General features: G+C 48.8%; 2 protein-coding genes across 5 annotated transcripts in view; one reads left to right on the top strand and one right to left on the bottom strand.

Moving 5' to 3' along the window:
• STX3 (syntaxin 3) overlaps positions 1–13702 on the top strand; it is a 38119-nt gene extending 24417 nt beyond the window's left edge. The window contains exons 3-12 of one of the 4 annotated variants that reach the window (XM_075258030.1): positions 98–197; positions 1601–1675; positions 1860–1927; positions 3934–4042; positions 4848–4921; positions 5248–5385; positions 5647–5757; positions 6132–6242; positions 13018–13096; positions 13616–13702. In XM_075258030.1, the coding sequence (XP_075114131.1) occupies positions 98–197; positions 1601–1675; positions 1860–1927; positions 3934–4042; positions 4848–4921; positions 5248–5385; positions 5647–5757; positions 6132–6242; positions 13018–13095 (864 nt within the window). In that variant the 3' untranslated portion in view covers position 13096; positions 13616–13702. Of the gene's footprint in view, positions 1–97; positions 198–1600; positions 1676–1859; positions 1928–3933; positions 4043–4847; positions 4922–5247; positions 5386–5646; positions 5758–6131; positions 6243–9046; positions 9159–10041; positions 10469–13017; positions 13097–13615 lie in introns of those variants that run through there. The other 3 variants (XM_075258034.1, XM_075258032.1, XM_075258031.1) reach the window with 3 other exon arrangements.
• A 1268-nt stretch (positions 13703–14970) lies between these two features.
• MRPL16 (mitochondrial ribosomal protein L16) lies at positions 14971–22337 on the bottom strand. Its single transcript, XM_075258458.1, has 4 exons — positions 22204–22337; positions 16655–16726; positions 16061–16209; positions 14971–15686 (listed from the first exon to the last, which is right to left on the bottom strand). The coding sequence occupies exons 1-4, from the start codon at positions 22256–22258 to the stop codon at positions 15201–15203; spliced, it is 762 nt and encodes a 253-aa protein (XP_075114559.1). The 5' UTR covers positions 22259–22337; the 3' UTR covers positions 14971–15200.
• Between the last annotated feature and the right edge of the window lie 2624 nt (positions 22338–24961).

Raw genomic sequence — 24961 nt, 5'->3', positions numbered from 1 at the left:
AGATTTACCGTCTTTCTCCCGATTTCATCCATTACCGTTGATCTATATGTCACACATCATCACCCATGTCCTCCATAACCTTCGTGTCTATCTTTAGATTGAGGAGATTCGGCAAAACATTGAGAAGATCTCCGAGAGTGTTAACGAGACGAAGAGACTCCACAGCGTGATCTTATCGGCGCCGCTCCCGGAACAGAGTGAGTAATGGGACTGTGTATAGGACAGTAGACGCTTGCTTAGAAGGCGCTACAAAACGTCTTACATGGGTGGTTGAAGGATGGAGTGGTCTTTACTAGTTGGGAATATCTGCTCAAGAAGTTGTTCTCTTGTCTACACCAAGAACCAAGGGAAGGAGCCGAGAAACCTTAAAGGGATTCTACCATTAAAACAGGTTTTTTCTAATGACCATAAGAAAGGCTATTCGTCTCCTACCTTTTGATGTGGTCTCCACCGCACCGCTCATCCGAAATACCGTTTTTTCCCGGTATGCTAATGAGTGTCCGGCAGCAATGAGGGCGGGCCCCAGCACTCATACGCCGATGGAGGCGTCCCCACTGCTGCCGGAACTGGGCAATCCAGCCACGCCTTCTTCCTGATCTGCCTCCTCCCCTTCTGTGTCCTCTTCTTTCCTCGTCATGGGTGACGCATGCGCAGTCGGCTCTGGCAGCGAGACTCTGTTAGAGCCGACTGCGCATGCCAGCCAGCGGCCATATTTGCCCCAGCGCTCATACGCCGATGGAGGCGTCCCCACTGCTGCCAGAACTGGGCAATCCAGATTCTTCCTGATCTGCCTCCTCCCCTTCCTCTTCTTTCGTCATCATGGGTGACGCATGCGCAGTCGGCTCTGGCAGCGAGACCCTGTTAGAGCCGACTGCGCATGCTGGCTGGCGGCCATATTTTCGAGGCCGCAATTGTGCGCATGCGCAGTACGCTCCAGGAAGTATTTGCCGAACAGAGTGTACTGCGCATGCTCAGTAAGGTCCATACAGCCCTCCAAAGCGCGAGTGAACTCATCCAGGCGTCGGAGGGCTGTACGGACCTTACTGAGCATGCACAGTACACTCTGTTCAGCAAATACTTTGCGGAGCGTACTGCGCATGCGCGCAATTGCTGCCTCGCAAATATGGCTCGCATGCGCAGTCGGCTCTAACAGGGTCTCGCTGCCAGAGCCGACTGCGCATGCGTCACCCATGATGACAAAAGAAGAGGAAGGGGAGGAGGCAGATCAGGAAGAAGGCGTGGCTGGATTGCCCAGTTCCGGAAGCAGTGGGGACGCCTCCATCGGCGTATGAGCGCTGGGGCGCGCCCTCATTAGCATACCGGGAAAAAATGGTATTTCGGATGACCGGCGTGGTGGAGACCACATCAAAAGGAAGGAGACGAATAGCCTTTCTTAAGGCATTAGTGGTTTTAATGGTAGGATCCCTTTAAGTCCTGCTCCTCGTCAGGTTCTACAAAACTTTGTAGCTTAGGTTGGGCCCTCAGTAATGGTGGTCCTACACGTAACAACGAGGGGTGTCCGACAAGACAAAGTGTTACTTAGATGTTTAGGAAATGTAATAAAATAACATTAACTTTGATGTTTTTCCTGTTTTTAAAGAAACTAAAGATGAATTGGAGAACTTGACGCTGGAGATCAAGAAAGCTGCAAACAACGTCAGGTCCCGATTAAAGTGTGAGTGCTTAGTGTAGAGCCGAATACCCCGACCAGCTCGGTACAACATATGGCAGTCACCAGTGGATTGTCTGTCCTCCCGTAACACGATGGCGGCTCTTCAGGGCCAAAGATATTAAACGTTAGGCGCCATTTTCTGAGGAAACTTTGAATTTCCACCTAATCTTCTACCCTTCCCTTATAGCAATGGAACAGTCCATAGAACAGGACACCATACAGTCCTCTGCCGACCTCCGGATACGCAAATCACAGGTACGTTACATAAGGAATTATTCTAGAAGTGAAATGGAAATCAATGCAAATCAACCCAAACATCTTTACGGTATGGTGTCCGCAACCCATATGAGCTACAACGTGAAAGAATGGAGACAACATGAGCTACGATGTGAATCGTGGAGAAAGCGGAGAAGACGGATGACAAGGCTTCAGGGATCAGATGGGATTACCCATAATGCCTTGCAAGTGGCCCTCATAACAGGCCACAGCCAATCAGTGGGACTATGGGTCAAATGTCACTAATGAGTCTTAAGCGTGGGCAGGAGGTGACCATTGTGCGGGGAGAGATTAGAGAGATAGGGAGCGAGAGTAATGATACACAGATACAAGTGTGGGGAGAGATTAGAGAGATAGGGAGCGGGATACAATAAGAGATAGTAATAATACACAGACACAAGTGTGGGGAGAGATTAGAGAGATAGGCAGCGGGATACAATAAGAGATAGTAATAATACACAGATACAAGTGTGGGGAGAGATTAGAGAGATAGGGAGCGGGTTACAATAAGAGATAGTAATAATACACAGATACAAGTGTGGGGAGAGATTAGAGAGATAGGGAGCGGGTTACAATAAGAGATAGTAATAATACACAGATACAAGTGTGGGGAGAGATTAGAGAGATAGGGAGCGGGATACAATAAGAGAGAGTAATAATACACAGATACAAGTGTGGGGAGAGATTAGAGAGATAGGGAGCGGGTTACAATAAGAGATAGTAATAATACACAGATACAAGTGTGGGGAGAGATTAGAGAGATAGGGAGCGGGATACAATAAGAGATAGTAATAATACACAGATACAAGTGTGGGGAGAGATTAGAGAGATAGGGAGCGGGTTACAATAAGAGATAGTAATGATACACAGATACAAGTGTGGGGAGAGATTAGAGAGATAGGGAGTGGGTTACAATAAGAGATAGTAATGATACACAGATACAAGTGTGGGGAGAGATTAGAGAGATAGGGAGCGGGATACAATAAGAGACAGTAATAATACACAGATACAAGTGTGGGGAGAGATTAGAGAGATAGGGAGTGGGATACAATAAGAGACAGTAATAATACACAGATACAAGTGTGGGGAGAGATTAGAGAGATAGGGAGCGAGAGTAATGATACACAGATACAAGTGTGGGAGTCTAGGGAAGTCTAGAGGACTTGGAGGACTGGAACAAAAATTCTGTAAGTGAGAAGAGATAGATTAGGCTGGAGTCGTCTGTCTGTGTCTGAGCTATCTGCCAAACCTGCTGCAGTGCCTGTGACTCTCTGCGCCTGATTGACACAACTCTCTAGCATCTGAATAAGTCACACAATCAATTCTCAGAGTTAATTTAAGGATTGCGTCTGTACTGTCCGGGGCCCGGAACGGACAACTAATAACAACATATACACTGTAGTACCACAGGCCAAACACTACCAACCACCTAATGACTGGCTATACATTAGTCTAGTCTACCGGTTTATTTTTGGCAGGTTTCTGGTAAGTCGTAGTAGTTGTAGCAGTAGTCGTAGTAGTCGTAGCAGTAGTCGTAGTAGTCGTAGCAGTAGTCGTAGTAGTCGTAGCAGATGGAGAGGAGGTATCAGGCCACAGTCGGCAGAAACTTTATATTATGAAGGAACTAGAAGCAGATGAGATTGTGGAGCGTGCGGTTTACTCATCATCTCAATTACAGCAGGGTGACAAGTGACAATGTGACGTTAAGCCAAAGTTCAACAACATTCCTTCTCCTTCTTCCTCCTTGCAAAGTTCCTTGCATTGCTTCTCCCCCACCATAGTTACAGGGAACCTTTCACCACCTCCAGCAATTCTTCTGTAGCCCCGGCCATTCTCAACCAATAAGTGCAGTTAGTTTTGGTGCCTGATTGTCAGTGTAAAACCCTGGGCCTACTGTAAGATTCTCTGAGCTATGACGGGCCGGTTCGCCCCGTGGGTCACACGTAGGCCGCCATTTACAGGATATATTTCCCGTCTGCCTACAGCATTCTGTTCTCTCCCGGAAGTTTGTGGATGTCATGACGAAGTACAATGAGGCCCAAGTGGATTTCAGAGAGAGGAGCAAAGGCCGGATCCAGAGACAGCTCGAAATCAGTAAGTTATATATTCTGGTATCTTCTTAGTCTTCACTCTCCGAACCCTATAGAATCCTTACTAAAGTTTGTGTGTTTGGATGTTTGTGAGTTTGGATGTTTGTTCTTCAATCACGCTAAAACGGCTGGACGTTTTTTTCTGAAATTTCACCCACCGCTACATATTGGCCAGGAAGGATACATAGGCTACTTTAAAAGTGGGTCACTCACCCCAAATCGCCACCGCACCCGTCCAAAGTTGTCCCCAGCTCTGCGGAGACGGAGCTGGGGTTGGCGGGGGGCAGGGACGGAGCTGGGGGGGAGGGTGTCGGAGAAGGAGCTGGGGGTCGGAGAAGAAGCTGGGGGGGTTGGTGAAGGAGCTGGGGGAGGGGGGTTGGTGAAGGAGCTGGGGGGTTTGGAGAAGGGGCTGGGGGGGAGCTGGGGCAGTTGGAGATGGAGCTGGGGACGGGGGGGTTGGAGAGGGAGCTGGCCGAGTCCACAGGAGTGGGGTAAGAGGGGGCTGGGGGCCAGCAGCTGGGGGTCCCGCTGGTGTGGGAGGGGCCCGCGCCAGGCGCAAGAAAAGGGGCGTGGGGGACCACGGCCTGCGCTGCAGGTGGTTCGTGCAAAGGTCAGGGGGACGCGGACGAAGTCACGGGTATAGCTAGTATTCTATATATATATGTCTATTAGATGTGTATCTGATATGTATATATATATATATATATATATTTCTGGCACTGTGTATAGTACAATTGCTTTCACAGGACGTCGCTCGATGTCTTCCTTGTCTCGTCTTCTATAATGACCGGCACAATCTTATTTTGCAGCTGGTAAAAGTACAACGGACGCCGAACTGGAGGAAATGCTTGAAAGTGGAAATCCCAATATATTCACATCTGGGGTGAGAAGACGGAACGAGAGGTTGCTTAAGGAACAGAGAATATTGGGAAAGCGGTGACAGAGTATGGCGGGGAACTGGAGGGAAAGCTCTAACCTGAAGCGCCATTGGATGGGCAGTGACTGGGAATTTATTAAGATCTTACATGATGAAGCATTTAGTGCTGCAGAGGATTCCTGGGAACTTACAAGGGACAAGTCAATGGGTTTGTTCTTAGGCTGATGGGGGTTTCGGTGTCTGTAGAAGAAGGAGAAGGTTTATTGGGATATGAATGGTGACGGGCACACGTGATGACGGGCAGACTGTAATATATTTCTATTATTTTGCAGATCATTAACGACTCGCAGATATCCCGTCAGGCTTTAAGTGAGATTGAGTCCCGGCATCGCGACATTGTACGACTGGAGAGCAGCCTGAAAGAACTCCACGACATGTTCCTGGACATCGCCATGTTGGTTGAGAACCAGGTAACCATATGGGTTAATGTGGAATCTATGAGGACAGAGACCATAGGAGTGTATAGATGGGAGTGACATATTGGGATCTATGGTCCTTAAGGAGGTCACGTAAGTCTCAGATGTCTCAGTTGTGTCCTGTTTTCTATCTTTAATGCTTTGCTTGGAGACTGGACATAGCTCAGGTAACTACATCTCCTGCCGTCCGGCCATATTCCTTCTCCTGAAGTCGATTCCTCGGCTACATTTGCTGACGCATTTTGTCCATTTCAGGGGGAAGTGACAGATAATATAGAGATCAACGTCATGAAGGCGGTGGAACACGTAGAGAAAGCTCGAGTAGAGACCACAAAAGCTGTGAAATACCAGAATAAAGCACGAAAGGTGAGACGGGGAGACACGACTGACGAAACGGCGCCATGTTGTATTGACCACACCCAAGGGTTATGAGACTGAGTGCAGGACGGTGCAGAAGACGGTTAACGGCGCCTTGTAACGTGGCTGTATCTCACCATGTTTATGTATCTCTGCATCTTTTTCTAAACCTCTTTCTTCCTTTTGCACCTTATTTTCGTTGCCCTTGCATGGCCTCCGTCCTTTGTTCTCCTTCTTCATGGACTTCTGTACACCACTGATGGTCGCCCATATGCCTTGAACCCACCTCCCTCCTGTTATACTCTTGTCTTGACCTGCACCCCACCACCCTTGCTTCTGTCTTCCGATTCCTTCTCCCGCTACCGTTTCTTATCTTCGTGAAGGGCGCTCTTATAGACCGCATAGAGAATAACATGGATGAGTCGGTGGGGTTTGTGGAACGAGCGGTGGCTGACACAAAGAAAGCCGTAAAATACCAGAGTGAGGCCAGGCGGGTGAGAACTGCCCTGAAGCAACCTCCTCCACACCCTTAGCTTGTAGTTTCACAACTTGTTTTGTCAGTAGTACGCCACATGATGTAGGTAACGTAACGTCCGGGTTTAGATCCTAGCTGTGTCTTCTAGATAGAGAAGTACTTAGATGTGCTTGTTCCTCCTTCCTGCACTCCTTCATTTCGTATGTTGTTTCCTTCATCAGTCACGTCAATGGGAATCATACTCTAGCACCTCTTGGAGGGATCATACTCTAGCACCTCTTGTAGGGATCATACTCTAGCTCCTCTTGGAGGGATCATACTCTAGTACCTCTTGTAGGGATTATACTCTAGCACCTCTTGGAGGGATCACACTCTAGCACCTCTTGGAGGGATCACACTCTAGCACCTCTTGTAGGGATCATACTCTAGCACCTCTTGTAGGGATCGTACTCTAGCACCTCTTGGAGGGATCGTACTCTAGCACCTCTTGTAGGGATCGTAGTCTAGCGCCTCTTGCAGGGATCGTACTCTAGCATCTCTTGTAGGGATCGTACTCTAGAAGCTCTTGGAGGGATCGTACTCTAGCACCTCTTGTAGGGATCATACTCTAGCACCTCTTGTTGGGATCATACTCTAGCAGCTCTTGGAGGGATCATACTCTAGTACCTCTTGTAGGGATCATACTCTAGCACCTCTTGTTGGGATCATACTCTAGCACCTCTTGGAGGGATCGTACTCTAGCACCTCTTGTAGGGATCGTAGTCTAGCGCCTCTTGCAGGGATCGTACTCTAGAATCTCTTGTAGGGATCGTACTCTAGAAGCTCTTGGAGGGATCGTACTCTAGCACCTCTAGTTGGGATCATACTCTAGCACCTCTTGTTGGGATCATACTCTAGCAGCTCTTGGAGGGATTATACTCTAGCACCTCTTGTAGGGATCATAGCACCTCTTGAAGGGATTATACTCTAGCTCCTCTTGTAGGGATCATAGGATTATACTCTAGCACCTTTTGGGGATCATACTCTAGCACCTCTTGAAGGGATGATACTCTAGCACCTCTTGTTGGGATCATACTCTAGCACCTCTTGCAGGGATCATACTCTAGCACCTCTTGGAGGGATTATACTCTAGCACCTCTTGGAGGGATCATACTCTAGCACATCTTGTTGGGATCATACTCTAGCACCTCTTGGAGGGATCATACTCTAGCACCTCTTGGAGGGATCATACTCTAGCACCTCTTGGAGGGATCATACTCTAGCACCTCTTGGAGGGATCATACTCTAGCACCTCTTGGAGGGATCATACTCTAGCACCTCTTGGAGGGATCATACTCTAGTACCTCTTGTAGGGATCATACTCTAGCACCTCTTGTTGGGATCATACTCTAGCACCTCTTGGAGGGATCATACTCTAGCACCTCTTGTAGGGATCGTACTCTAGCACCTCTTGGAGGGATCGTACTCTAGCACCTCTTGTAGGGATCGTAGTCTAGCGCCTCTTGCAGGGATCGTACTCTAGCATCTCTTGTAGGGATCGTACTCTAGAAGCTCTTGGAGGGATCGTACTCTAGCACCTCTTGTAGGGATCATACTCTAGCACCTCTTGGAGGGATCATACTCTAGCACCTCTTGTTGGGATCATACTCTAGCAGCTCTTGGAGGGATCATACTCTAGCACCTCTTGTTGGGATCATACTCTAGCAGCTCTTGGAGGGATTATACTCTAGCACCTCTTGTAGGGATCATAGCACCTCTTGAAGGGATTATACTCTAGCTCCTCTTGTAGGGATCATAGGATTATACTCTAGCACCTTTTGGGGATCATACTCTAGCACCTCTTGTTGGAATTATACTCTAGCACCTCTTGAAGGGATGATACTCTAGCACCTCTTGTTGGGATCATACTCTAGCACCTCTTGGATGGATCATACTCTAGCACCTCTTGCAGGGATCATACTCTAGCACCTCTTGGAGGGATTATACTCTAGCACCTCTTGGAGGGATCATACTCTAGCACATCTTGTTGGGATCATACTCTAGCACCTCTTGGAGGGATCATACTCTAGCACCTCTTGGAGGGATCATACTCTAGCACCTCTTGGAGGGATCATACTCTAGCACCTCTTGGAGGGATCATACTCTAGTACCTCTTGTAGGGATCATACTCTAGCACCTCTTGTTGGGATCATACTCTAGCACCTCTTGGAGGGATCATACTCTAGCACCTCTTGCAGGGATCATACTCTAGCACCTCTAGTTGGGATCATACTCTAGCACCTCTTGTTGGGATCATACTCTAGCTCCTCTTGTAGGGATTATACTCTAGCACCTCTTGTAGGGATTATACTCTAGCACCTCTTGGATCAGCCATTTCTTTCTGCTCTCGGGTGGATGATGGAGACTTACACAGATACATCAGGTTTTTGCTGATATTAAGGGAGAACCTCCCTGACTTATGGACTAGGCCTGACTCTAGCCCAGCCCTTCTGACATAGACAATGACATAGACAATATATCTAACCTATGAGCGTCTACAATGATACCTGTAGACCTGACATCTTACACTACTGTGTATTATTGTGGCTACACTCATAGGGTTTGCTCGTAATCACTTGACAATTTTTTTAAAAATATTCCAGAAAAATTGTCCTAAAAATTGTGACAAGTGAAATTTTTTAATCGCCTGTACTATGAGTGGCAGATCTGTGTGGCTACGGAGAGCCGCTGCACCGCCATAGCGGACAGTCATACAGCTGTATTTGCGAATGCCGTTTTGGGGATCCCTTGCTCACCCCTCTCCTTGATGTTGCCTCCTTCCAGAAAATGATCATAATTATTGTGGTGGTAATTATCCTGCTAGCAATTGTTGCCCTGATTATCGGCTTATCTGTGGGACTGAAGCACTGAGATGCCACCATGATGACGCCCAAGTGTAAGTATAGAACTTTTTGGATTTTAGGAGGTCGGATAAGTGAAAGGAAATGGTCTTAATAATTGGGTAAAATATAAGACGTTATTCAGAGGAGGATCGCGCCCTACTCTCCCCGTCCTGAATCCTCCGGCCTCCCTGACAATGGAATTGGACGCCACTTTCTGTAGGACAATGGTGGACCCCATTATATGTGGGCTGTACAATGGAGCACCGGGGGTAGGTAGGACTTTTATTAATGCCCACCCTGTCCGCCCCCGAGTTTTCTGTAACTCCGTTTAATACCTTGTATCACCGATGTGTAAGATAACTGATAGATGGATGACCAGTGGCTGCTCTACTGCCCCAACTATCACTACATTGGTGGTCCGGAGTCTCAATGAGGTGGCCACGCATGCGCAATGATACTCCATCTAAAAGCAATGGGACCCTGTGAGATAGTCTAGTACATGGCTCGGATATTTCCATCAGTCCCGTAGAGATTGACTGGGGCGTCAGTATTTTGTGACCACCGCCCCATACAAACTCCTCAGCAACGTTGGCTCTGTTCTAGAGGTTGGAGATCCTACATTTATCAACTATAATATGGACACTGGCAGAGTCCTCGAGGCTCCCCGTAATATTTCAGGACTGTATTATATGGACCTGATTGTCCTGAGCAGTGGTCGGACTCCACCAGGTCTTCCACCATTACAGATGGTGGGAATAGATCTTGGGCAACTAAATCTTAATAAGAAGCTCATGTCAGGATATCGATAGTGATATGGGGTTATGTTTCTGAAGCCATGACAGCAGATACCTTACAATGTCATGGACCTCAGACGAGACCTTGGGACTTGTGGTCATCTCGTAGCTTTCTGTAACACATACTTCTTTTTATCCCTAGTGTAACACTCCATCTAAGCTCCTGCTCCTTATTTCCTCCCAACCTTCACCTGCTCCTCCACCAAGATTTACCTCTTTTTCACCACCAAGGATCCATGTTTTAACCTTCTGGAAACCTTCCCTGAACCTGGAACCCCTGGACCTTTGCTTTCTCCTTGTGCTTACCCTGACTCTGAAACTAACGAAAGGATGGAAGACTTGTAAATGCCGTACCTTACATTATCTCTGAATGTTCTACCAAGAGAACGCAAACCACAAGGTGCTCAGATAGATAGGACCATACCGATGTGCCATACTAGAAGACATCCCTGGTACCTCGAACCTGGAGGTCATACCATAGATGGTGAGATGACTAAGACTGTAACCAAGAAAGAGGTTTTATATTATTTGATCAAATTCAATGTTCTGAGCCTTCCTGATCTAGATTCCTGGTAGAGGTGACCTGACTTTATCAACCGATCATCATCTTTAGGACTGATGTGCCGATGTTGCCTCAGTGTCAACTCTCCATCTCCAACTTCTGCTGTTCTCCATTGAGTTTGTTTCTCTGGAATTTCTCAGGGACCTAAAGTCCAAAATCCTTCCGCCGACGTGTGTCCCAACAAGGCAGGCGCCATAAACAATACCGCCCAATATGCTGCAGGTGGTAGCTGTGAAAGAGGTTCTATGGAGAGAGACATGGAGAGAACATGTCCTGTTCGGTTATGGTCACAAAAAGGAATTTGGAGTTGAGTTTTAAGGCAGATTCCACCTCAAATTCAGCTGCAAATTGTTGCCGGAATTTGCCTCCCATTGCCACGGGTTTATCTGCAGAACCTGTGTGGCGAGGCCTACTGTGTCTCAGGCTGACCTTCGAGCAAACCCATATCAGAAAACCAATGCTCTGCTATAGTACCAGTGTGGGATCCACGGGGATGGAATCTGAAGGAAATCTTAGGTGGCTTCAAATTCCTCTCTAGAGTCTTCCATGTCCACCTGGCCTTAAGAGGTTTCCAACCAGAGAACGAAGTCACGGTCACCAATTCCAAGGGCCATGCCGGGCTCTGCTTCCTAGAGACCATTGACTGGTCACAGCGGCTTCAGAGGTCACAAGTCTGGGTCAAAAGGAAGCAAAGACCAGTGGTGGACCCAGGAAACGTAGGAACCAAATGGACAAATCTAATGAGAGTCAGGAGCCCGATGGCGAGATCCAATGGTGATGATTACGGGGGGTGGATATAAGGGCCGTATATGGAGGATACATATGTAGTATATATAGTCAAGTACAACTTTCCACAGTGATGACCGCTGAGTGTTAGGGGTTTCAGGAGCCGGAGAAGCTGTATACCAGGGTGGCCGGGGTGGCTTCATTGAGCAATCCCTTTGGAGATAACACAGAATCCTATTTTCTCTTATTTGGTCACATCACCTTCGTATGTAGGTCCCGGTTCTGCTGATAGGGGGCGGTATTATAGTATACAAAGCCTTTGGGACCGTGAGAGGACACGTAGCGGTGTCTTTCCTCTCCCGTCCTGGATATATGATAGTAGGACACCCCATAGAACCTACAGGCCACCCCAGGTCTATTACACCCGGGCCTACGTATGGCTTTGCAGACATGTAGGAATGTTCGCTGCATTTTTGGACCAGTGTAACCAGTTTTTTGGGTTTGGTGGGTTTGATGGTAACTGCGCTATAAAAGTAGTTCCGGCGAAACTCTGCACATTCCTCATCCCTAACATCACGTCGGGAATACGTCGTGGGCTCCTACACATGGCTGCCATTAGTCACATAGCCAACCCTTACGTGACCTCTCCTTATAGTCGTAGACGTCTTGGATCCGGCCAAGGATGGATTCTGTTACGGTGGCCACTGGGGGCGCTGTGTTATTGGGTCCTGGTGGGGTTAGTTATAGGTGTTAATAATAACCCGGAACCTCCAGATAGTCAGAGGTACACGTGTAATCGCACCTATAGGGGGAGCAGTATCCTATATACTGACATAGCACCTACAGCAACAGAACAGCGCCACCCGGTGGACACCGTTATAGAAGTCGATTTAAAGGAGAACTCTTACACAACGGCTTAGGGCAGGTTTTGAGAGCCAGAGAACGACACAAAGATTCTCCTAACTAGAATCTTATAGGTCAATCCTTTAGTCCCGTTTAACCCTTTCCCACGTCTAATGTCCACGTCGTCCCCTCTTCAGCGCAGCGCCCGCTCCTGATCTTTCTTGTATATTTGTATATATTGTAAAAAAAACCCTATACTAAATGAAGGAACAGACCTACCCCTCCCCCTCCTCTTCCCGCTTCGATTAGTGAAAAAGGGTCTGCTTATTGCCAGAAACAGTGCCCCCTCTTGGACACAGGCTGTGAGTGGTATTGCACCTCAGCTCCATTCATGTCAATGGTTATAAGATGGCCTGTAATAACTATCAATGCAGAGAGCGGCGCCGCTTCTGGTAGAAACTAAAAAACACACCCTTTTTCTAAGTGCATATGTCCTCCTTAAAGGGGATGTTTACCTTTTGTGTCTTTCACCCACATGGCTATTGGGGGGGTCAATTACATACATTTAATAAACCATGGTGCTGACAGCACAAGGACGTAGACATCCCCTTTAAGGAGATGGATTTTTCATGTTTACAGCTTATCCACACAGTCATTTTAGTGTTTTAAAGGGATACTTCATTTTTGTGCCCTTTTGCCCCCCCGTGGCATGAAGATTAGCGATCTGACCTCTCCTATGATGGTGTATGAAGCTACAGATAGCATACAGGCTTGCCAAACTGTAATTCCCCTGCTATCTGTTTTAAACACAGCACTCCCGCAGGAGGGAGGAGGTATTACACCACTTTTTTTTTTTTTTTTGAAGCCTAAAAACCTAAAAATGTCTCTGTGGATAAGACCAAATGTTACAATGGCACCCCGGTAGATCGCAGGTAAGGGGTCACTTTATTCTGAGCTTTCCCTTCTCTGACGTTTTACATGCTGCAGAAGAAGATCATGATTCTGATTTGCTGTGTGATCCTTGTCATTGTCACAGCGTCCACAATCGGAGGAATCTTTGCCTGAGGTGAGGGCGACAAGGGGACGGGGTGGAACGTCGCACCAGAGGAACTAGCCAATGACATATTTATGTTGATGTGTACATATTAATTTATTGTGATCTATAGATGTGTGATGTCACTATAGAGGTGTGATGTCACTATAGATGTGTGATGTCACTATAGGTGTGTGATGTCACTGGAGGCGTCTATGTTACACGTGCAAGATACAAAGGAAAGTAAAATGCTCTGCTCATCTTCTATAGATCTCTTCTCTAGTCACCTCCAGAGCTGCATTCAAAATCCTACAAGCCCTTCGATAAGATCCCACACAGGGCACAGTCAATGACTCTTGTACAAGCAATGACTTGGCAAGGAGTGGAGGAGAGATAGATGTGAGCCAGTCAGTGATATTTCGAGTGCAGCTTTGGTGGTGAATGGAGGCGACAATGTACTGAATAAGAAAGCGAACATACTGCTTATTGTTTGGAGCTGAGGATCGGACTGACGAGGTTTATTTTGCCAATTTTTCTTCCGCTTGAATTAAGATGTGGAACAAAAACCCAAGATTAAGAAGAAGATACGGGACTGACAGAGGCCGCGCTGGATATTGATTAATAAAAAATTTGTGAAACTAGTCGTGTGTGGTGTGTTCTGTCCGGGGTCCCATCTTGTCCAACGTTCTCTGCCATCACATTGGGCTGGGCCGAGTGTGCATGTGTTCTTTATCACATTCATTGGTCACATGGCCCGTGTGCAGCTCAGTCCTATTCAAGTGAATGGGGCTGAGCTGCAATACCAGATACAGCCACTACACAATGTGTGGCGCTGTGCTTGTTATCCAGTGATGAGGCCGCAGCACTCACCATGTATAGGAACAGCTGATCTGTGGGGTCCTAGGTGTCGGACCCCCCCCCCCCCCAATATTGAGGACCTCTCCTAGTAGAAACATTGAACAGTCTCTCGCCTCGGATGTATGACCTGTACGAAGACTTGGATATATGACCTGCATGTATGACCTGTACGAAGACTCGGATGTATGACCTGCACGAAGACTCGGATATATGACCTGCATGTATGACCTGCATGTATGACCTGCATGTATGACCTGCATGTATGACCTGCATGTATGACCTGTATGTATGACCTGCATGTATGACCTGTATGTATGACCTGCATGTATGACCTGTACAAAGACTCGGATGTATGACCTGCATGTATGTCCTGCATGAAGACTCGGATGTATGACCTGCATGTATATCCTGTATATATGACCTGCATGTATATCCTGTATATATGACCTGCATGTATATCCTGTATGTATGACCTGCATGTATATCCTGTATGTATGACCTGCATGTATATCCTGTATGTATGACCTGCATGTATATCCTGTATGTATGACCTGCATGTATATCCTGTATGTATGACCTGCATGTATATCCTGTATGTATGACCTGCATGTATATCCTGTATGTATGACCTGCATGTATATCCTGTATGTATGACCTGCATGTATATCCTGTATGTATGACCTGCATGTATATCCTGTATGTATGACCTGCATGTATATCCTGTATGTATGACCTGCATGTATATCCTGTATGTATGACCTGCATGTATATCCTGTATGTATGACCTGCATGTATACGGGCCGACTCCGCTGGCTGCTCTATAGGGGCCATAGCTGATACTGACAGGCTGTAACCAGCGAGACGTCCTCACCACACACACGGCGGGATCTGATCTGTATTCAGAGCTCTGAGGATTCATCCAAAGCTGCTGGTGATGGTCGGAGATGAAATCCTTTTGGGGTCAGGTCATGTTTCTGGACTCCCAACACGAGTGCCCCCCGACCCTGCTGTGCGCACAATGACTCAGGTCACACCATCCGGGACATTGGTCTGGGATAAAAAACATTTAATTTCCTGAATTATAGTTATAGCGAGACAATACGGTTTAGATTTTGGATCCCAGACTATTGCGTCTGCGACACTGGGTGATGAGGAATAATCCCGCCTGGCCCGGCTTATAGGAAGGTTTCCTTCTTCCTTGTACCACGTAATACAAAACCACCAAGTTGTGCAGCAGAAGCCATTTTGTTGTAGCCCAGGTATAACGTGAGCCATGCCATCAGACCCGATCCTTCAGACAGCGCTTGCCCCAGTAGCGGCCCTTGTAATGCAGGTCATACGGACTCAGATACTTGCGGCAGCCCATCATGTTCCGGCTCACCAGGCGCTCAAACGTCCAGGGGTTCTGGTTGTTTCGCTGCCTCTCCTCCAGTTCCTCCTGGAGCTGTCTCAGGCTTTCACGGCTCACCGCCTTGGCAGGGAACGGAAGCTTCTTGGCCACTTGAGTTAGTACAGGCAACACCTCAGCAAACTCGCAGTGTCCCCCGACCTCCACGATGAGCTGGTCGGCCTTCACCGGGGTGACGTAATGGTCCACCGCACCTTTCCCCCCGCCCATACGTTGGCCGAGTCCTTTGCGTGTGATGGGTTTGCTGGGGGCTTCTATCAGCCAGTTACTGAACGTCGTGCGGGGGTCAAACTTACGGTTCAGAGTCAATCGCATCATCTCAAAGTGACCCCAATGTAAGTATCCGCCTCCCAACGCCTGTGCAATAGAGAGAGCAGAGTCAGAACAAGATGGCGACGTGTGCGGGGTAACACCAGAAGGCACAGCGCCAGTAGGTGGCGGGAGAAGTGAACTGCACCTCTGGTTACATCGCAATACAAGGCCGCTACCTGGCGTATTACTTCTAAGCCTGAAAGGCCGCCATATTGTCTCCCTCGTGCTGCCATATACTGGGTATAAATACGCCCGTACTACCCTGTGATGTATTGGGCGGGTGCAGACCAAAACCTGAGATGGCGCTGTAACGTATAACGGAACGCAGAGCATTGAAACTCCATGTCACGTCCGCCACGCTGTGCCCCTATATCACCACATACTACACCATAACCGCCACATGGGCAGGATCTCCTCACCAGGATGCCATACTGTCCCTCCTGGAACTCTCGCCCCTTCTGCGCCGGCCCCCGGATGTCCTTCAGATTCTTCGAGACCTTCGTCACCTTCACAACATCCGGAACTTTATTCATAAAGCGCAGTTTGGGGCGTTCCTTCATACTGACCCCTGGAGGGTGGAGACAAGGCGGTGTTATAGGTCTATATGGTAACACCACATCTAGAAGCTTCTCAGTAGTGCAGCCTCAGGCCTTGCCCCCGCTCCCATCTCATAGACATTAAGGAGCGGGTTTCTATCGTTAGATGGAGACTAGTATTTTTTTTTTTTTTTTTTTTTGAATGAACTTTATAAACCCCCTGAACAGTAACAGTGGTCGCCTCGCGGTGTATTTCCTTATCCTGGTCATGTGACCGCAGTGTGACCTGTTTTTCCTAGCACAGGTTGCTGTACACACCAAAGAGCCATCATGTGATTTACCATAGGCCGCGCCTGGTGTGACAGTGATCTGCCCCCTATAGGCCCGCCGCCCTCATATACTGTTCTCCCCTCCCCCCCCCCCCCCTGTATTATCACCGGGTAAATCAGGGTCCCTTATAAATAAGACAAAACTCACCAGTAAAATCCGGAGGGGGTTCATAGGAGCGCAGTCCGGCCGTGACCGCCATATGTGGCCGCGACACACAACCTGTAGAGAAGAGACGACAGAGGATGAGGACACAGAAGACATTACGGGACAAAGCCACTGTACGATGTATGGCGCCGTGACTAGTGCAGTGCCAAGTATAGACACTGTACGATGTATGGCGCTGTGACTGGTGCAGTACCAAGCACTGCCACTGTACGATGTATGGCGCTGTGACTGGTGCAGTACCAAGCACTGCCACTGTACGATGTATGGCGCTGTGACTGGTGCAGTACCAAGCACAGCCACTGTACGATGTATGGCGCTGTGACTGGTGCAGTACCAAGCACTGCCACTGTACGATGTATGGCGCCGTGACTGGTGCAGTACCAAGCACAGCCACTGTACGATGTATGGCGCTGTGACTGGTGCAGTACCAAGCACAGCCACTGTACGATGTATGGCGCTGTGACTGGTGCAGTACCAAGCACAGCCACTGTACGATGTATGGCGCTGTGACTGGTGCAGTACCAAGCACAGACACTGTACGATGTATGGCGATGTGACTGGTGCAGTACCAAGCACTGCCACTGTACGATGTATGGCGCTGTGACTGGTGCAGTACCAAGCACTGCCACTGTACGATGTATGGCGCTGTGACTGGTGCAGTACCAAGCACAGACACTGTACGATGTATGGCGATGTGACTGGTGCAGTACCAAGCACAGCCACTGTACGATGTATGGCGATGTGACTGGTGCAGTACCAAGCACAGCCACTGTACGATGTATGGCGCTGTGACTGGTGCAGTACCAAGCACAGACACTGTACGATGTATGGCGCTGTGACTGGTGCAGTACCAAGCACAACCACTGTACGATGTATGGCGCTGTGACTGGTGCAGTACCAAGCACTGCCACTGTACGATGTATGGCGCTGTGACTGGTGCAGTACCAAGCACAGACACTGTACGATGTATGGCGCTGTGACTGGTGCAGTACCAAGCACAGCCACTGTACGATGTATGGCGCTGTGACTGGTGCAGTACCAAGCACAGACACTGTACGATGTATGGCGCTGTGACTGGTGCAGTACCAAGCTCAGCCACTGTACGATGTATGGCGCTGTGACTGATACAGTACCAAGCACTGCCACTGTACGATGTATGGCGCTGTGACTGATACAGTACCAAGCTCAGCCACTGTACGATGTATGGCGCTGTGACTGGTGCAGTACCAAGCATAGACACTGTACAATGTATGGTGCTGTGACTGGTGCAGTACCAAGCACAGCCACTGTACGATGTATGGCGCTGTGACTGGTGCAGTACCAAGCACTGCCACTGTACGATGTATGGCGCTGTGACTGATACAGTACCAAGCACAGCCACTGTACGATGTATGGCGCTGTGACTGGTGCAGTACCAAGCACTGCCACTGTACGATGTATGGCGCTGTGACTGGTGCAGTACCAAGCACAGACACTGTACGATGTATGGCGATGTGACTGGTGCAGTACCAAGCACAGCCACTGTACGATGTATGGCGATGTGACTGGTGCAGTACCAAGCACAGCCACTGTACGATGTATGGCGCTGTGACTGGTGCAGTACCAAGCACAGACACTGTACGATGTATGGCGCTGTGACTGGTGCAGTACCAAGCACAACCACTGTACGATGTATGGCGCTGTGACTGGTGCAGTACCAAGCACTGCCACTGTACGATGTATGGCGCTGTGACTGGTGCAGTACCAAGCACAGCCACTGTACGATGTATGGCGCTGTGACTGGTGCAGTACCAAGCACAGCCACTGTACGATGTATGGCGCTGTGACTGGTGCAGTACCAAGCACAGACACTGTACGATGTATGGCGCTGTGACTGGTGCAGTACCAAGCTCAGCCACTGTACGATGTATGGCGCTGTGACTGATACAGTACCAAGCACTGCCACTGTACGATGTATGGCGCTGTGACTGATACAGTACCAAGCTCAGCCACTGTACGATGTATGGCGCTGTGACTGGTGCAGTACCAAGCACAGCCACTGTACGATGTATGGCGCTGTGACTGGTGCAGTACCAAGCACTGCCACTGTACGATGTATGGCGCTGTGACTGATAAAGTACCAAGCACAGCCACTGTACGATGTATGGCGCTGTGACTGGTGCAGTACCAAGCACTGCCACTGTACGATGTATGGCGCTGTGACTGGTGCAGTACCAAGCACAGCCACTGTACGATGTATGGCGCTGTGACTGGTGCAGTACCAAGCACAACCACTGTACGATGTATGGCGCTGTGACTGATACAGTACCAAGCACAGCCACTGTACGATGTATGGCGCTGTGACTGGTGCAGTACCAAGCACAGCCACTGTACGATGTATGGCGATGTGACTGGTGCAGTACCAAGCACAACCACTGTACGATGTATGGCGCTGTGACTGGTGCAGTACCAAGCACAGCCACTGTACGATGTATGGCGCTGTGACTGGTGCAGTACCAAGCACAGCCACTGTACGATGTATGGCGATGTGACTGGTGCAGTACCAAGCACAGCCACTGTACGATGTATGGCGCTATGACTGGTGCAGTACCAAGCACAACCACTGTACGATGTATGGCGCTGTGACTGATACAGTACCAAGCACAGCCACTGTACGATGTATGGCGCTGTGACTGGTGCAGTACCAAGCACTGCCACTGTACGATGTATGGCGCTGTGACTGGTGCAGTACCAAGCACAGACACTGTACGATGTATGGCGCTGTGACTGGTGCAGTACCAAGCTCAGCCACTGTACGATGTATGGCGCTGTGACTGATACAGTACCAAGCACTGCCACTGTACGATGTATGGCGCTGTGACTGATACAGTACCAAGCTCAGCCACTGTACGATGTATGGCGCTGTGACTGGTGCAGTACCAAGCATAGACACTGTACAATGTATGGTGCTGTGACTGGTGCAGTACCAAGCACAGCCACTGTACGATGTATGGCGCTGTGACTGATACAGTACCAAGCACAGCCACTGTACGATGTATGGCGCTGTGACTGGTGCAGTACCAAGCACTGCCACTGTACGATGTATGGCGCTGTGACTGATACAGTACCAAGCACAGCCACTGTACGATGTATGGCGCTGTGACTGGTGCAGTACCAAGCACAGCCACTGTACGATGTATGGCGCTGTGACTGGTGCAGTACCAAGCACTGCCACTGTACGATGTATGGCGCTGTGACTGGTGCAGTACCAAGCACAGCCACTGTACGATGTATGGCGCTGTGACTGGTGCAGTACCAAGCACAACCACTGTACGATGTATGGCGCTGTGACTGATACAGTACCAAGCACAGCCACTGTACGATGTATGGCGCTGTGACTGGTGCAGTACCAAGCACAGCCACTGTACGATGTATGGCGATGTGACTGGTGCAGTACCAAGCACTGCCACTGTACGATGTATGGCGCTGTGACTGATACAGTACCAAGCACAGCCACTGTACGATGTATGGCGATGTGACTGGTGCAGTACCAAGCACTGCCACTGTACGATGTATGGCGCTGTGACTGATACAGTACCAAGCACAGCCACTGTACGATGTATGGCGCTGTGACTGGTGCAGTACCAAGCACAGCCACTGTACGATGTATGGCGCTGTGACTGGTGCAGTACCAAGCACAGCCACTGTACGATGTATGGCGCTGTGACTGGTGCAGTACCAAGCACAGCCACTGTACGATGTATGGCGCTGTGACTGGTGCAGTACCAAGCACAACCACTGTACGATGTATGGCGCTGTGACTGATACAGTACCAAGCACAGCCACTGTACGATGTATGGCGCTGTGACTGGTGCAGTACCAAGCACTGCCACTGTACGATGTATGGCGATGTGACTGATACAGTACCAAGCACAGCCACTGTACGATGTATGGCGCTGTGACTGGTGCAGTACCAAGCACTGCCACTGTACGATGTATGGCGCTGTGACTGGTGCAGTACCAAGCACAGCCACTGTACGATGTATGGCGCTGTGACTGATACAGTACCAAGCACAGCCACTGTACGATGTATGGCGCTGTGACTGGTGCAGTACCAAGCACAGCCACTGTACGATGTATGGCGCTGTGACTGGTGCAGTACCAAGCACAGCCACTGTACGATGTATGGCGCTGTGACTGATACAGTACCAAGCACAGCCACTGTACGATGTATGGCGCTGTGACTGGTGCAGTACCAAGCTCAGCCACTGTACGATGTATGGCGCTGTGACTGGTGCAGTACCAAGCACAGCCACTGTACGATGTATGGCGCTGTGACTGGTGCAGTACCAAGCACAGCCACTGTACGATGTATGGCGCTGTGACTGGTGCAGTACCAAGCACAGCCACTGTACGATGTATGGCGCTGTGACTGGTGCAGTACCAAGCACAGCCACTGTACGATGTATGGCGCTGTGACTGGTGCAGTACCAAGCACTGCCACTGTACGATGTATGGCGCTGTGACTGGTGCAGTACCAAGCACAGCCACTGTACGATGTATGGCGCTGTGACTGGTGCAGTACCAAGCACAACCACTGTACGATGTATGGCGCTGTGACTGGTGCAGTACCAAGCACAACCACTGTACGATGTATGGCGCTGTGACTGCTGCAGTACCAAGCACAACCACTGTACGATGTATGGCGCTGTGACTGATACAGTACCAAGCACAGCCACTGTACGATGTATGGCGCTGTGACTGGTGCAGTACCAAGCACAGCCACTGTACGATGTATGGCGCTGTGACTGGTGCAGTACCAAGCACAACCACTGTACGATGTATGGCGCTGTGACTGGTGCAGTACCAAGCACAGCCACTGTACGATGTATGGCGCTGTGACTGCTGCAGTACCAAGCACAACCACTGTACGATGTATGGCGCTGTGACTGGTGCAGTACCAAACAAAACCACTGTACGATGTATGGCGCTGTGACTGGTGCAGTACCAAGCACAGCCACTGTACGATGTATGGCGCTGTGACTGGTGCAGTACCAAGCATAGACACTGTACGATGTATGGCGCTGTGACTGGTGCAGTACCAAGCACAACCACTGTACGATGTATGGCGCTGTGACTGGTGCAGTACCAAACAAAACCACTGTACGATGTATGGCGCTGTGACTGGTGCAGTACCAAGCACAGCCACTGTACGATGTATGGCGCTGTGACCTCCCCTGTACACGCAGCACACGTATGGCTGTCCTATAATGGACACTATATATCACAGTATAGCAGCACACGGGCCTCACTGCTGTATAACCAGCGCTCTATAGGACAGCATGGCGGAGAACACACGGACTGTCCCTGACTGTCACTTCCCATTTACTTCTACAGACAAATTGTCTCTAAGAAAATGGCCGCCAGGGCTCAATGCTGCAGTGATCAGAGGACACAACGCACAGAGGAGATGAAGCCTCTAAGTGACCGCAGGAGCCCATACAAAGACATCAGCGCAGCCCCGGCATAAAGCCCGAGCCGGGAATCCTCACCTGTCAGCAGCCCGCGGCGGAGACCCGACACCCGGCCCCACAGACACAGCGCCATCCTCGGTCACAGTCACTGAGCGGAGCGGAGACAAGCACGACTCACAGGCACAGCGCCATCTTGTGCAGGATGTGACGTCACTGGACAGGAACTCAGCCAAGGTCAGTCTCTCTATGTGAACGACACCGCCACCTACTGGAGAGAAGCTGTATATTACTGTATAGTAACAGGACAACACCGCCACCTACTGGAGAGAAGCTGTATATTACTGTATATAACCAGGACAACACCGCCACCTACTGGAGAGAAGCTGTATATTACTGTATAGTAACAGGACAACACCGCCACCTACTGGAGAGAAGCTGTATATTACTGTATATAACCAGGACAACACCGCCACCTACTGGAGAGAAGCTGTATATTACTGTATATAACCAGGACAACACCGCCACCTACTGGAGAGAAGCTGTATATTACTGTATAGTAACAGGACAACACCGCCACCTACTGGAGAGAAGCTGTATATTACTGTATAGTAACAGGACAACACCGCCACCTACTGGAGAGAAGCTGTATATTACTGTATAGTAACAGGACAACACCGCCACCTACTGGAGAGAAGCTGTATATTACTGTATAGTAACAGGACAACACCGCCACCTACTGGAGAGAAGCTGTATATTACTGTATATAACCAGGACAACACCGCCACCTACTGGAGAGAAGCTGTATATTACTGTATATAACCAGGACAACACCGCCACCTACTGGAGAGAAGCTGTATATTACTGTATAGTAACAGGACAACACCGCCACCTACTGGAGAGAAGCTGTATATTACTGTATAGTAACAGGACAACACCGCCACCTACTGGAGAGAAGCTGTATATTACTGTATAGTAACAGGACAACACCGCCACCTACTGGAGAGAAGCTGTATATTACTGTATATAACCAGGACAACACCGCCACCTACTGGAGAGAAGCTGTATATTACTGTATAGAAACAGGACAACACCGCCACCTACTGGAGAGAAGCTGTATATTACTGTATAGTAACAGGACAACACCGCCACCTACTGGAGAGAAGCTGTATATTACTGTATATAACCAGGACAACACCGCCACCTACTGGAGAGAAGCTGTATATTACTGTATAGAAACAGGACAACACCGCCACCTACTGGAGAGAAGCTGTATATTACTGTATAGTAACAGGACAACACCGCCACCTACTGGAGAGAAGCTGTATATTACTGTATAGTAACAGGACAACACTGCCACCTACTGGAGAGAAGCTGTATATTACTGTATATAACCAGGACAACACCGCCACCTACTGGAGAGAAGCTGTATATTACTGTATAGTAACAGGACAACACCGCCACCTACTGGAGAGAAGCTGTATATTACTGTATAGTAACAGGACAACACCGCCACCTACTGGAGAGAAGCTGTATATTACTGTATATAACCAGGACAACACCGCCACCTACTGGAGAGAAGCTGTATATTACTGTATAGTAACAGGACAACACCGCCACCTACTGGAGAGAAGCTGTATATTACTGTATATAACCAGGACAACACCGCCACCTACTGGAGAGAAGTTGTATATTACTGTATATAACCAGGACAACACCGCCACCTACTGGAGAGAAGCTGTATATTACTGTATATAACCAGGACAACACCGCCACCTACTGGAGAGAAGCTGTATATTACTGTATATAACCAGGACAACACCGCCACCTACTGGAGAGAAGCTGTATATTACTGTATATAACCAGGACAACACCGCCACCTACTGGAGAGAAGCTGTATATTACTGTATATAACCAGGACAACACCGCCACCTACTGGAGAGAAGCTGTATATTACTGTATATAACCAGGACAACACCGCCACCTACTGGAGAGAAGCTGTATATTACTGTATATAACCAGGACAACACCGCCACCACCTACTGGAGAGAAGCTGTATATTACTGTATAGTAACAGGACAACACCGCCACCTACTGGAGAGAAGCTGTATATTACTGTATAGAACCAGGACAACACCGCCACCTACTGGAGAGAAGCTGTATATTACTGTATAGTAACAGGACAACACCGCCACCTACTGGAGAGAAGCTGTATATTACTGTATAGTAACAGGACAACACCGCCACCTACTGGAGAGAAGCTGTATATTACTGTATATAACCAGGACAACACCGCCACCTACTGGAGAGAAGCTGTATATTACTGTATATAACCAGGACAACACCGCCACCTACTGGAGAGAAGTTGTATATTACTGTATATAACCAGGACAACACCGCCACCTACTGGAGAGAAGCTGTATATTACTGTATATAACCAGGACAACACCGCCACCTACTGGAGAGAAGCTGTATATTACTGTATATAACCAGGACAACACCGCCACCTACTGGAGAGAAGCTGTATATTACTGTATATAACCAGGACAACACCGCCACCTACTGGAGAGAAGCTGTATATTACTGTATATAACCAGGACAACACCGCCACCTACTGGAGAGAAGCTGTATATTACTGTATATAACCAGGACAACACCGCCACCTACTGGAGAGAAGCTGTATATTACTGTATATAACCAGGACAACACCGCCACCTACTGGAGAGAAGCTGTATATTACTGTATATAACCAGGACAACACCGCCACCTACTGGAGAGAAGCTGTATATTACTGTATATAACCAGGACAACACCGCCACCTACTGGAGAGAAGCTGTAT

This window comes from Leptodactylus fuscus, chromosome 10, assembly GCF_031893055.1.
Source record: "Leptodactylus fuscus isolate aLepFus1 chromosome 10, aLepFus1.hap2, whole genome shotgun sequence".
Taxonomy (NCBI): Eukaryota; Metazoa; Chordata; class Amphibia; order Anura; family Leptodactylidae; genus Leptodactylus; species Leptodactylus fuscus.
Note: the sequence above shows the minus strand (reverse complement) of the source record. Positions and strands in the feature narration are given on the sequence as shown.

Bases quoted from the DNA above. Each gene is read 5' to 3' on its own strand.
- MRPL16 (XM_075258458.1), bottom strand. From the start codon at position 22,258: ATGGCGCTGTGTCTGTGGGGCCGGGTGTCGGGTCTCCGCCGCGGGCTG. The intron at 16,727-22,203 runs GTGAGGATTCCC...TCTTCTCTACAG, and splicing joins CCGCCGCGGGCTGCTGACAG to GTTGTGTGTCGCGGCCACAT. The intron at 15,687-16,060 runs GTGAGGAGATCC...TCTATTGCACAG, and splicing joins AGGGACAGTATGGCATCCTG to GCGTTGGGAGGCGGATACTT.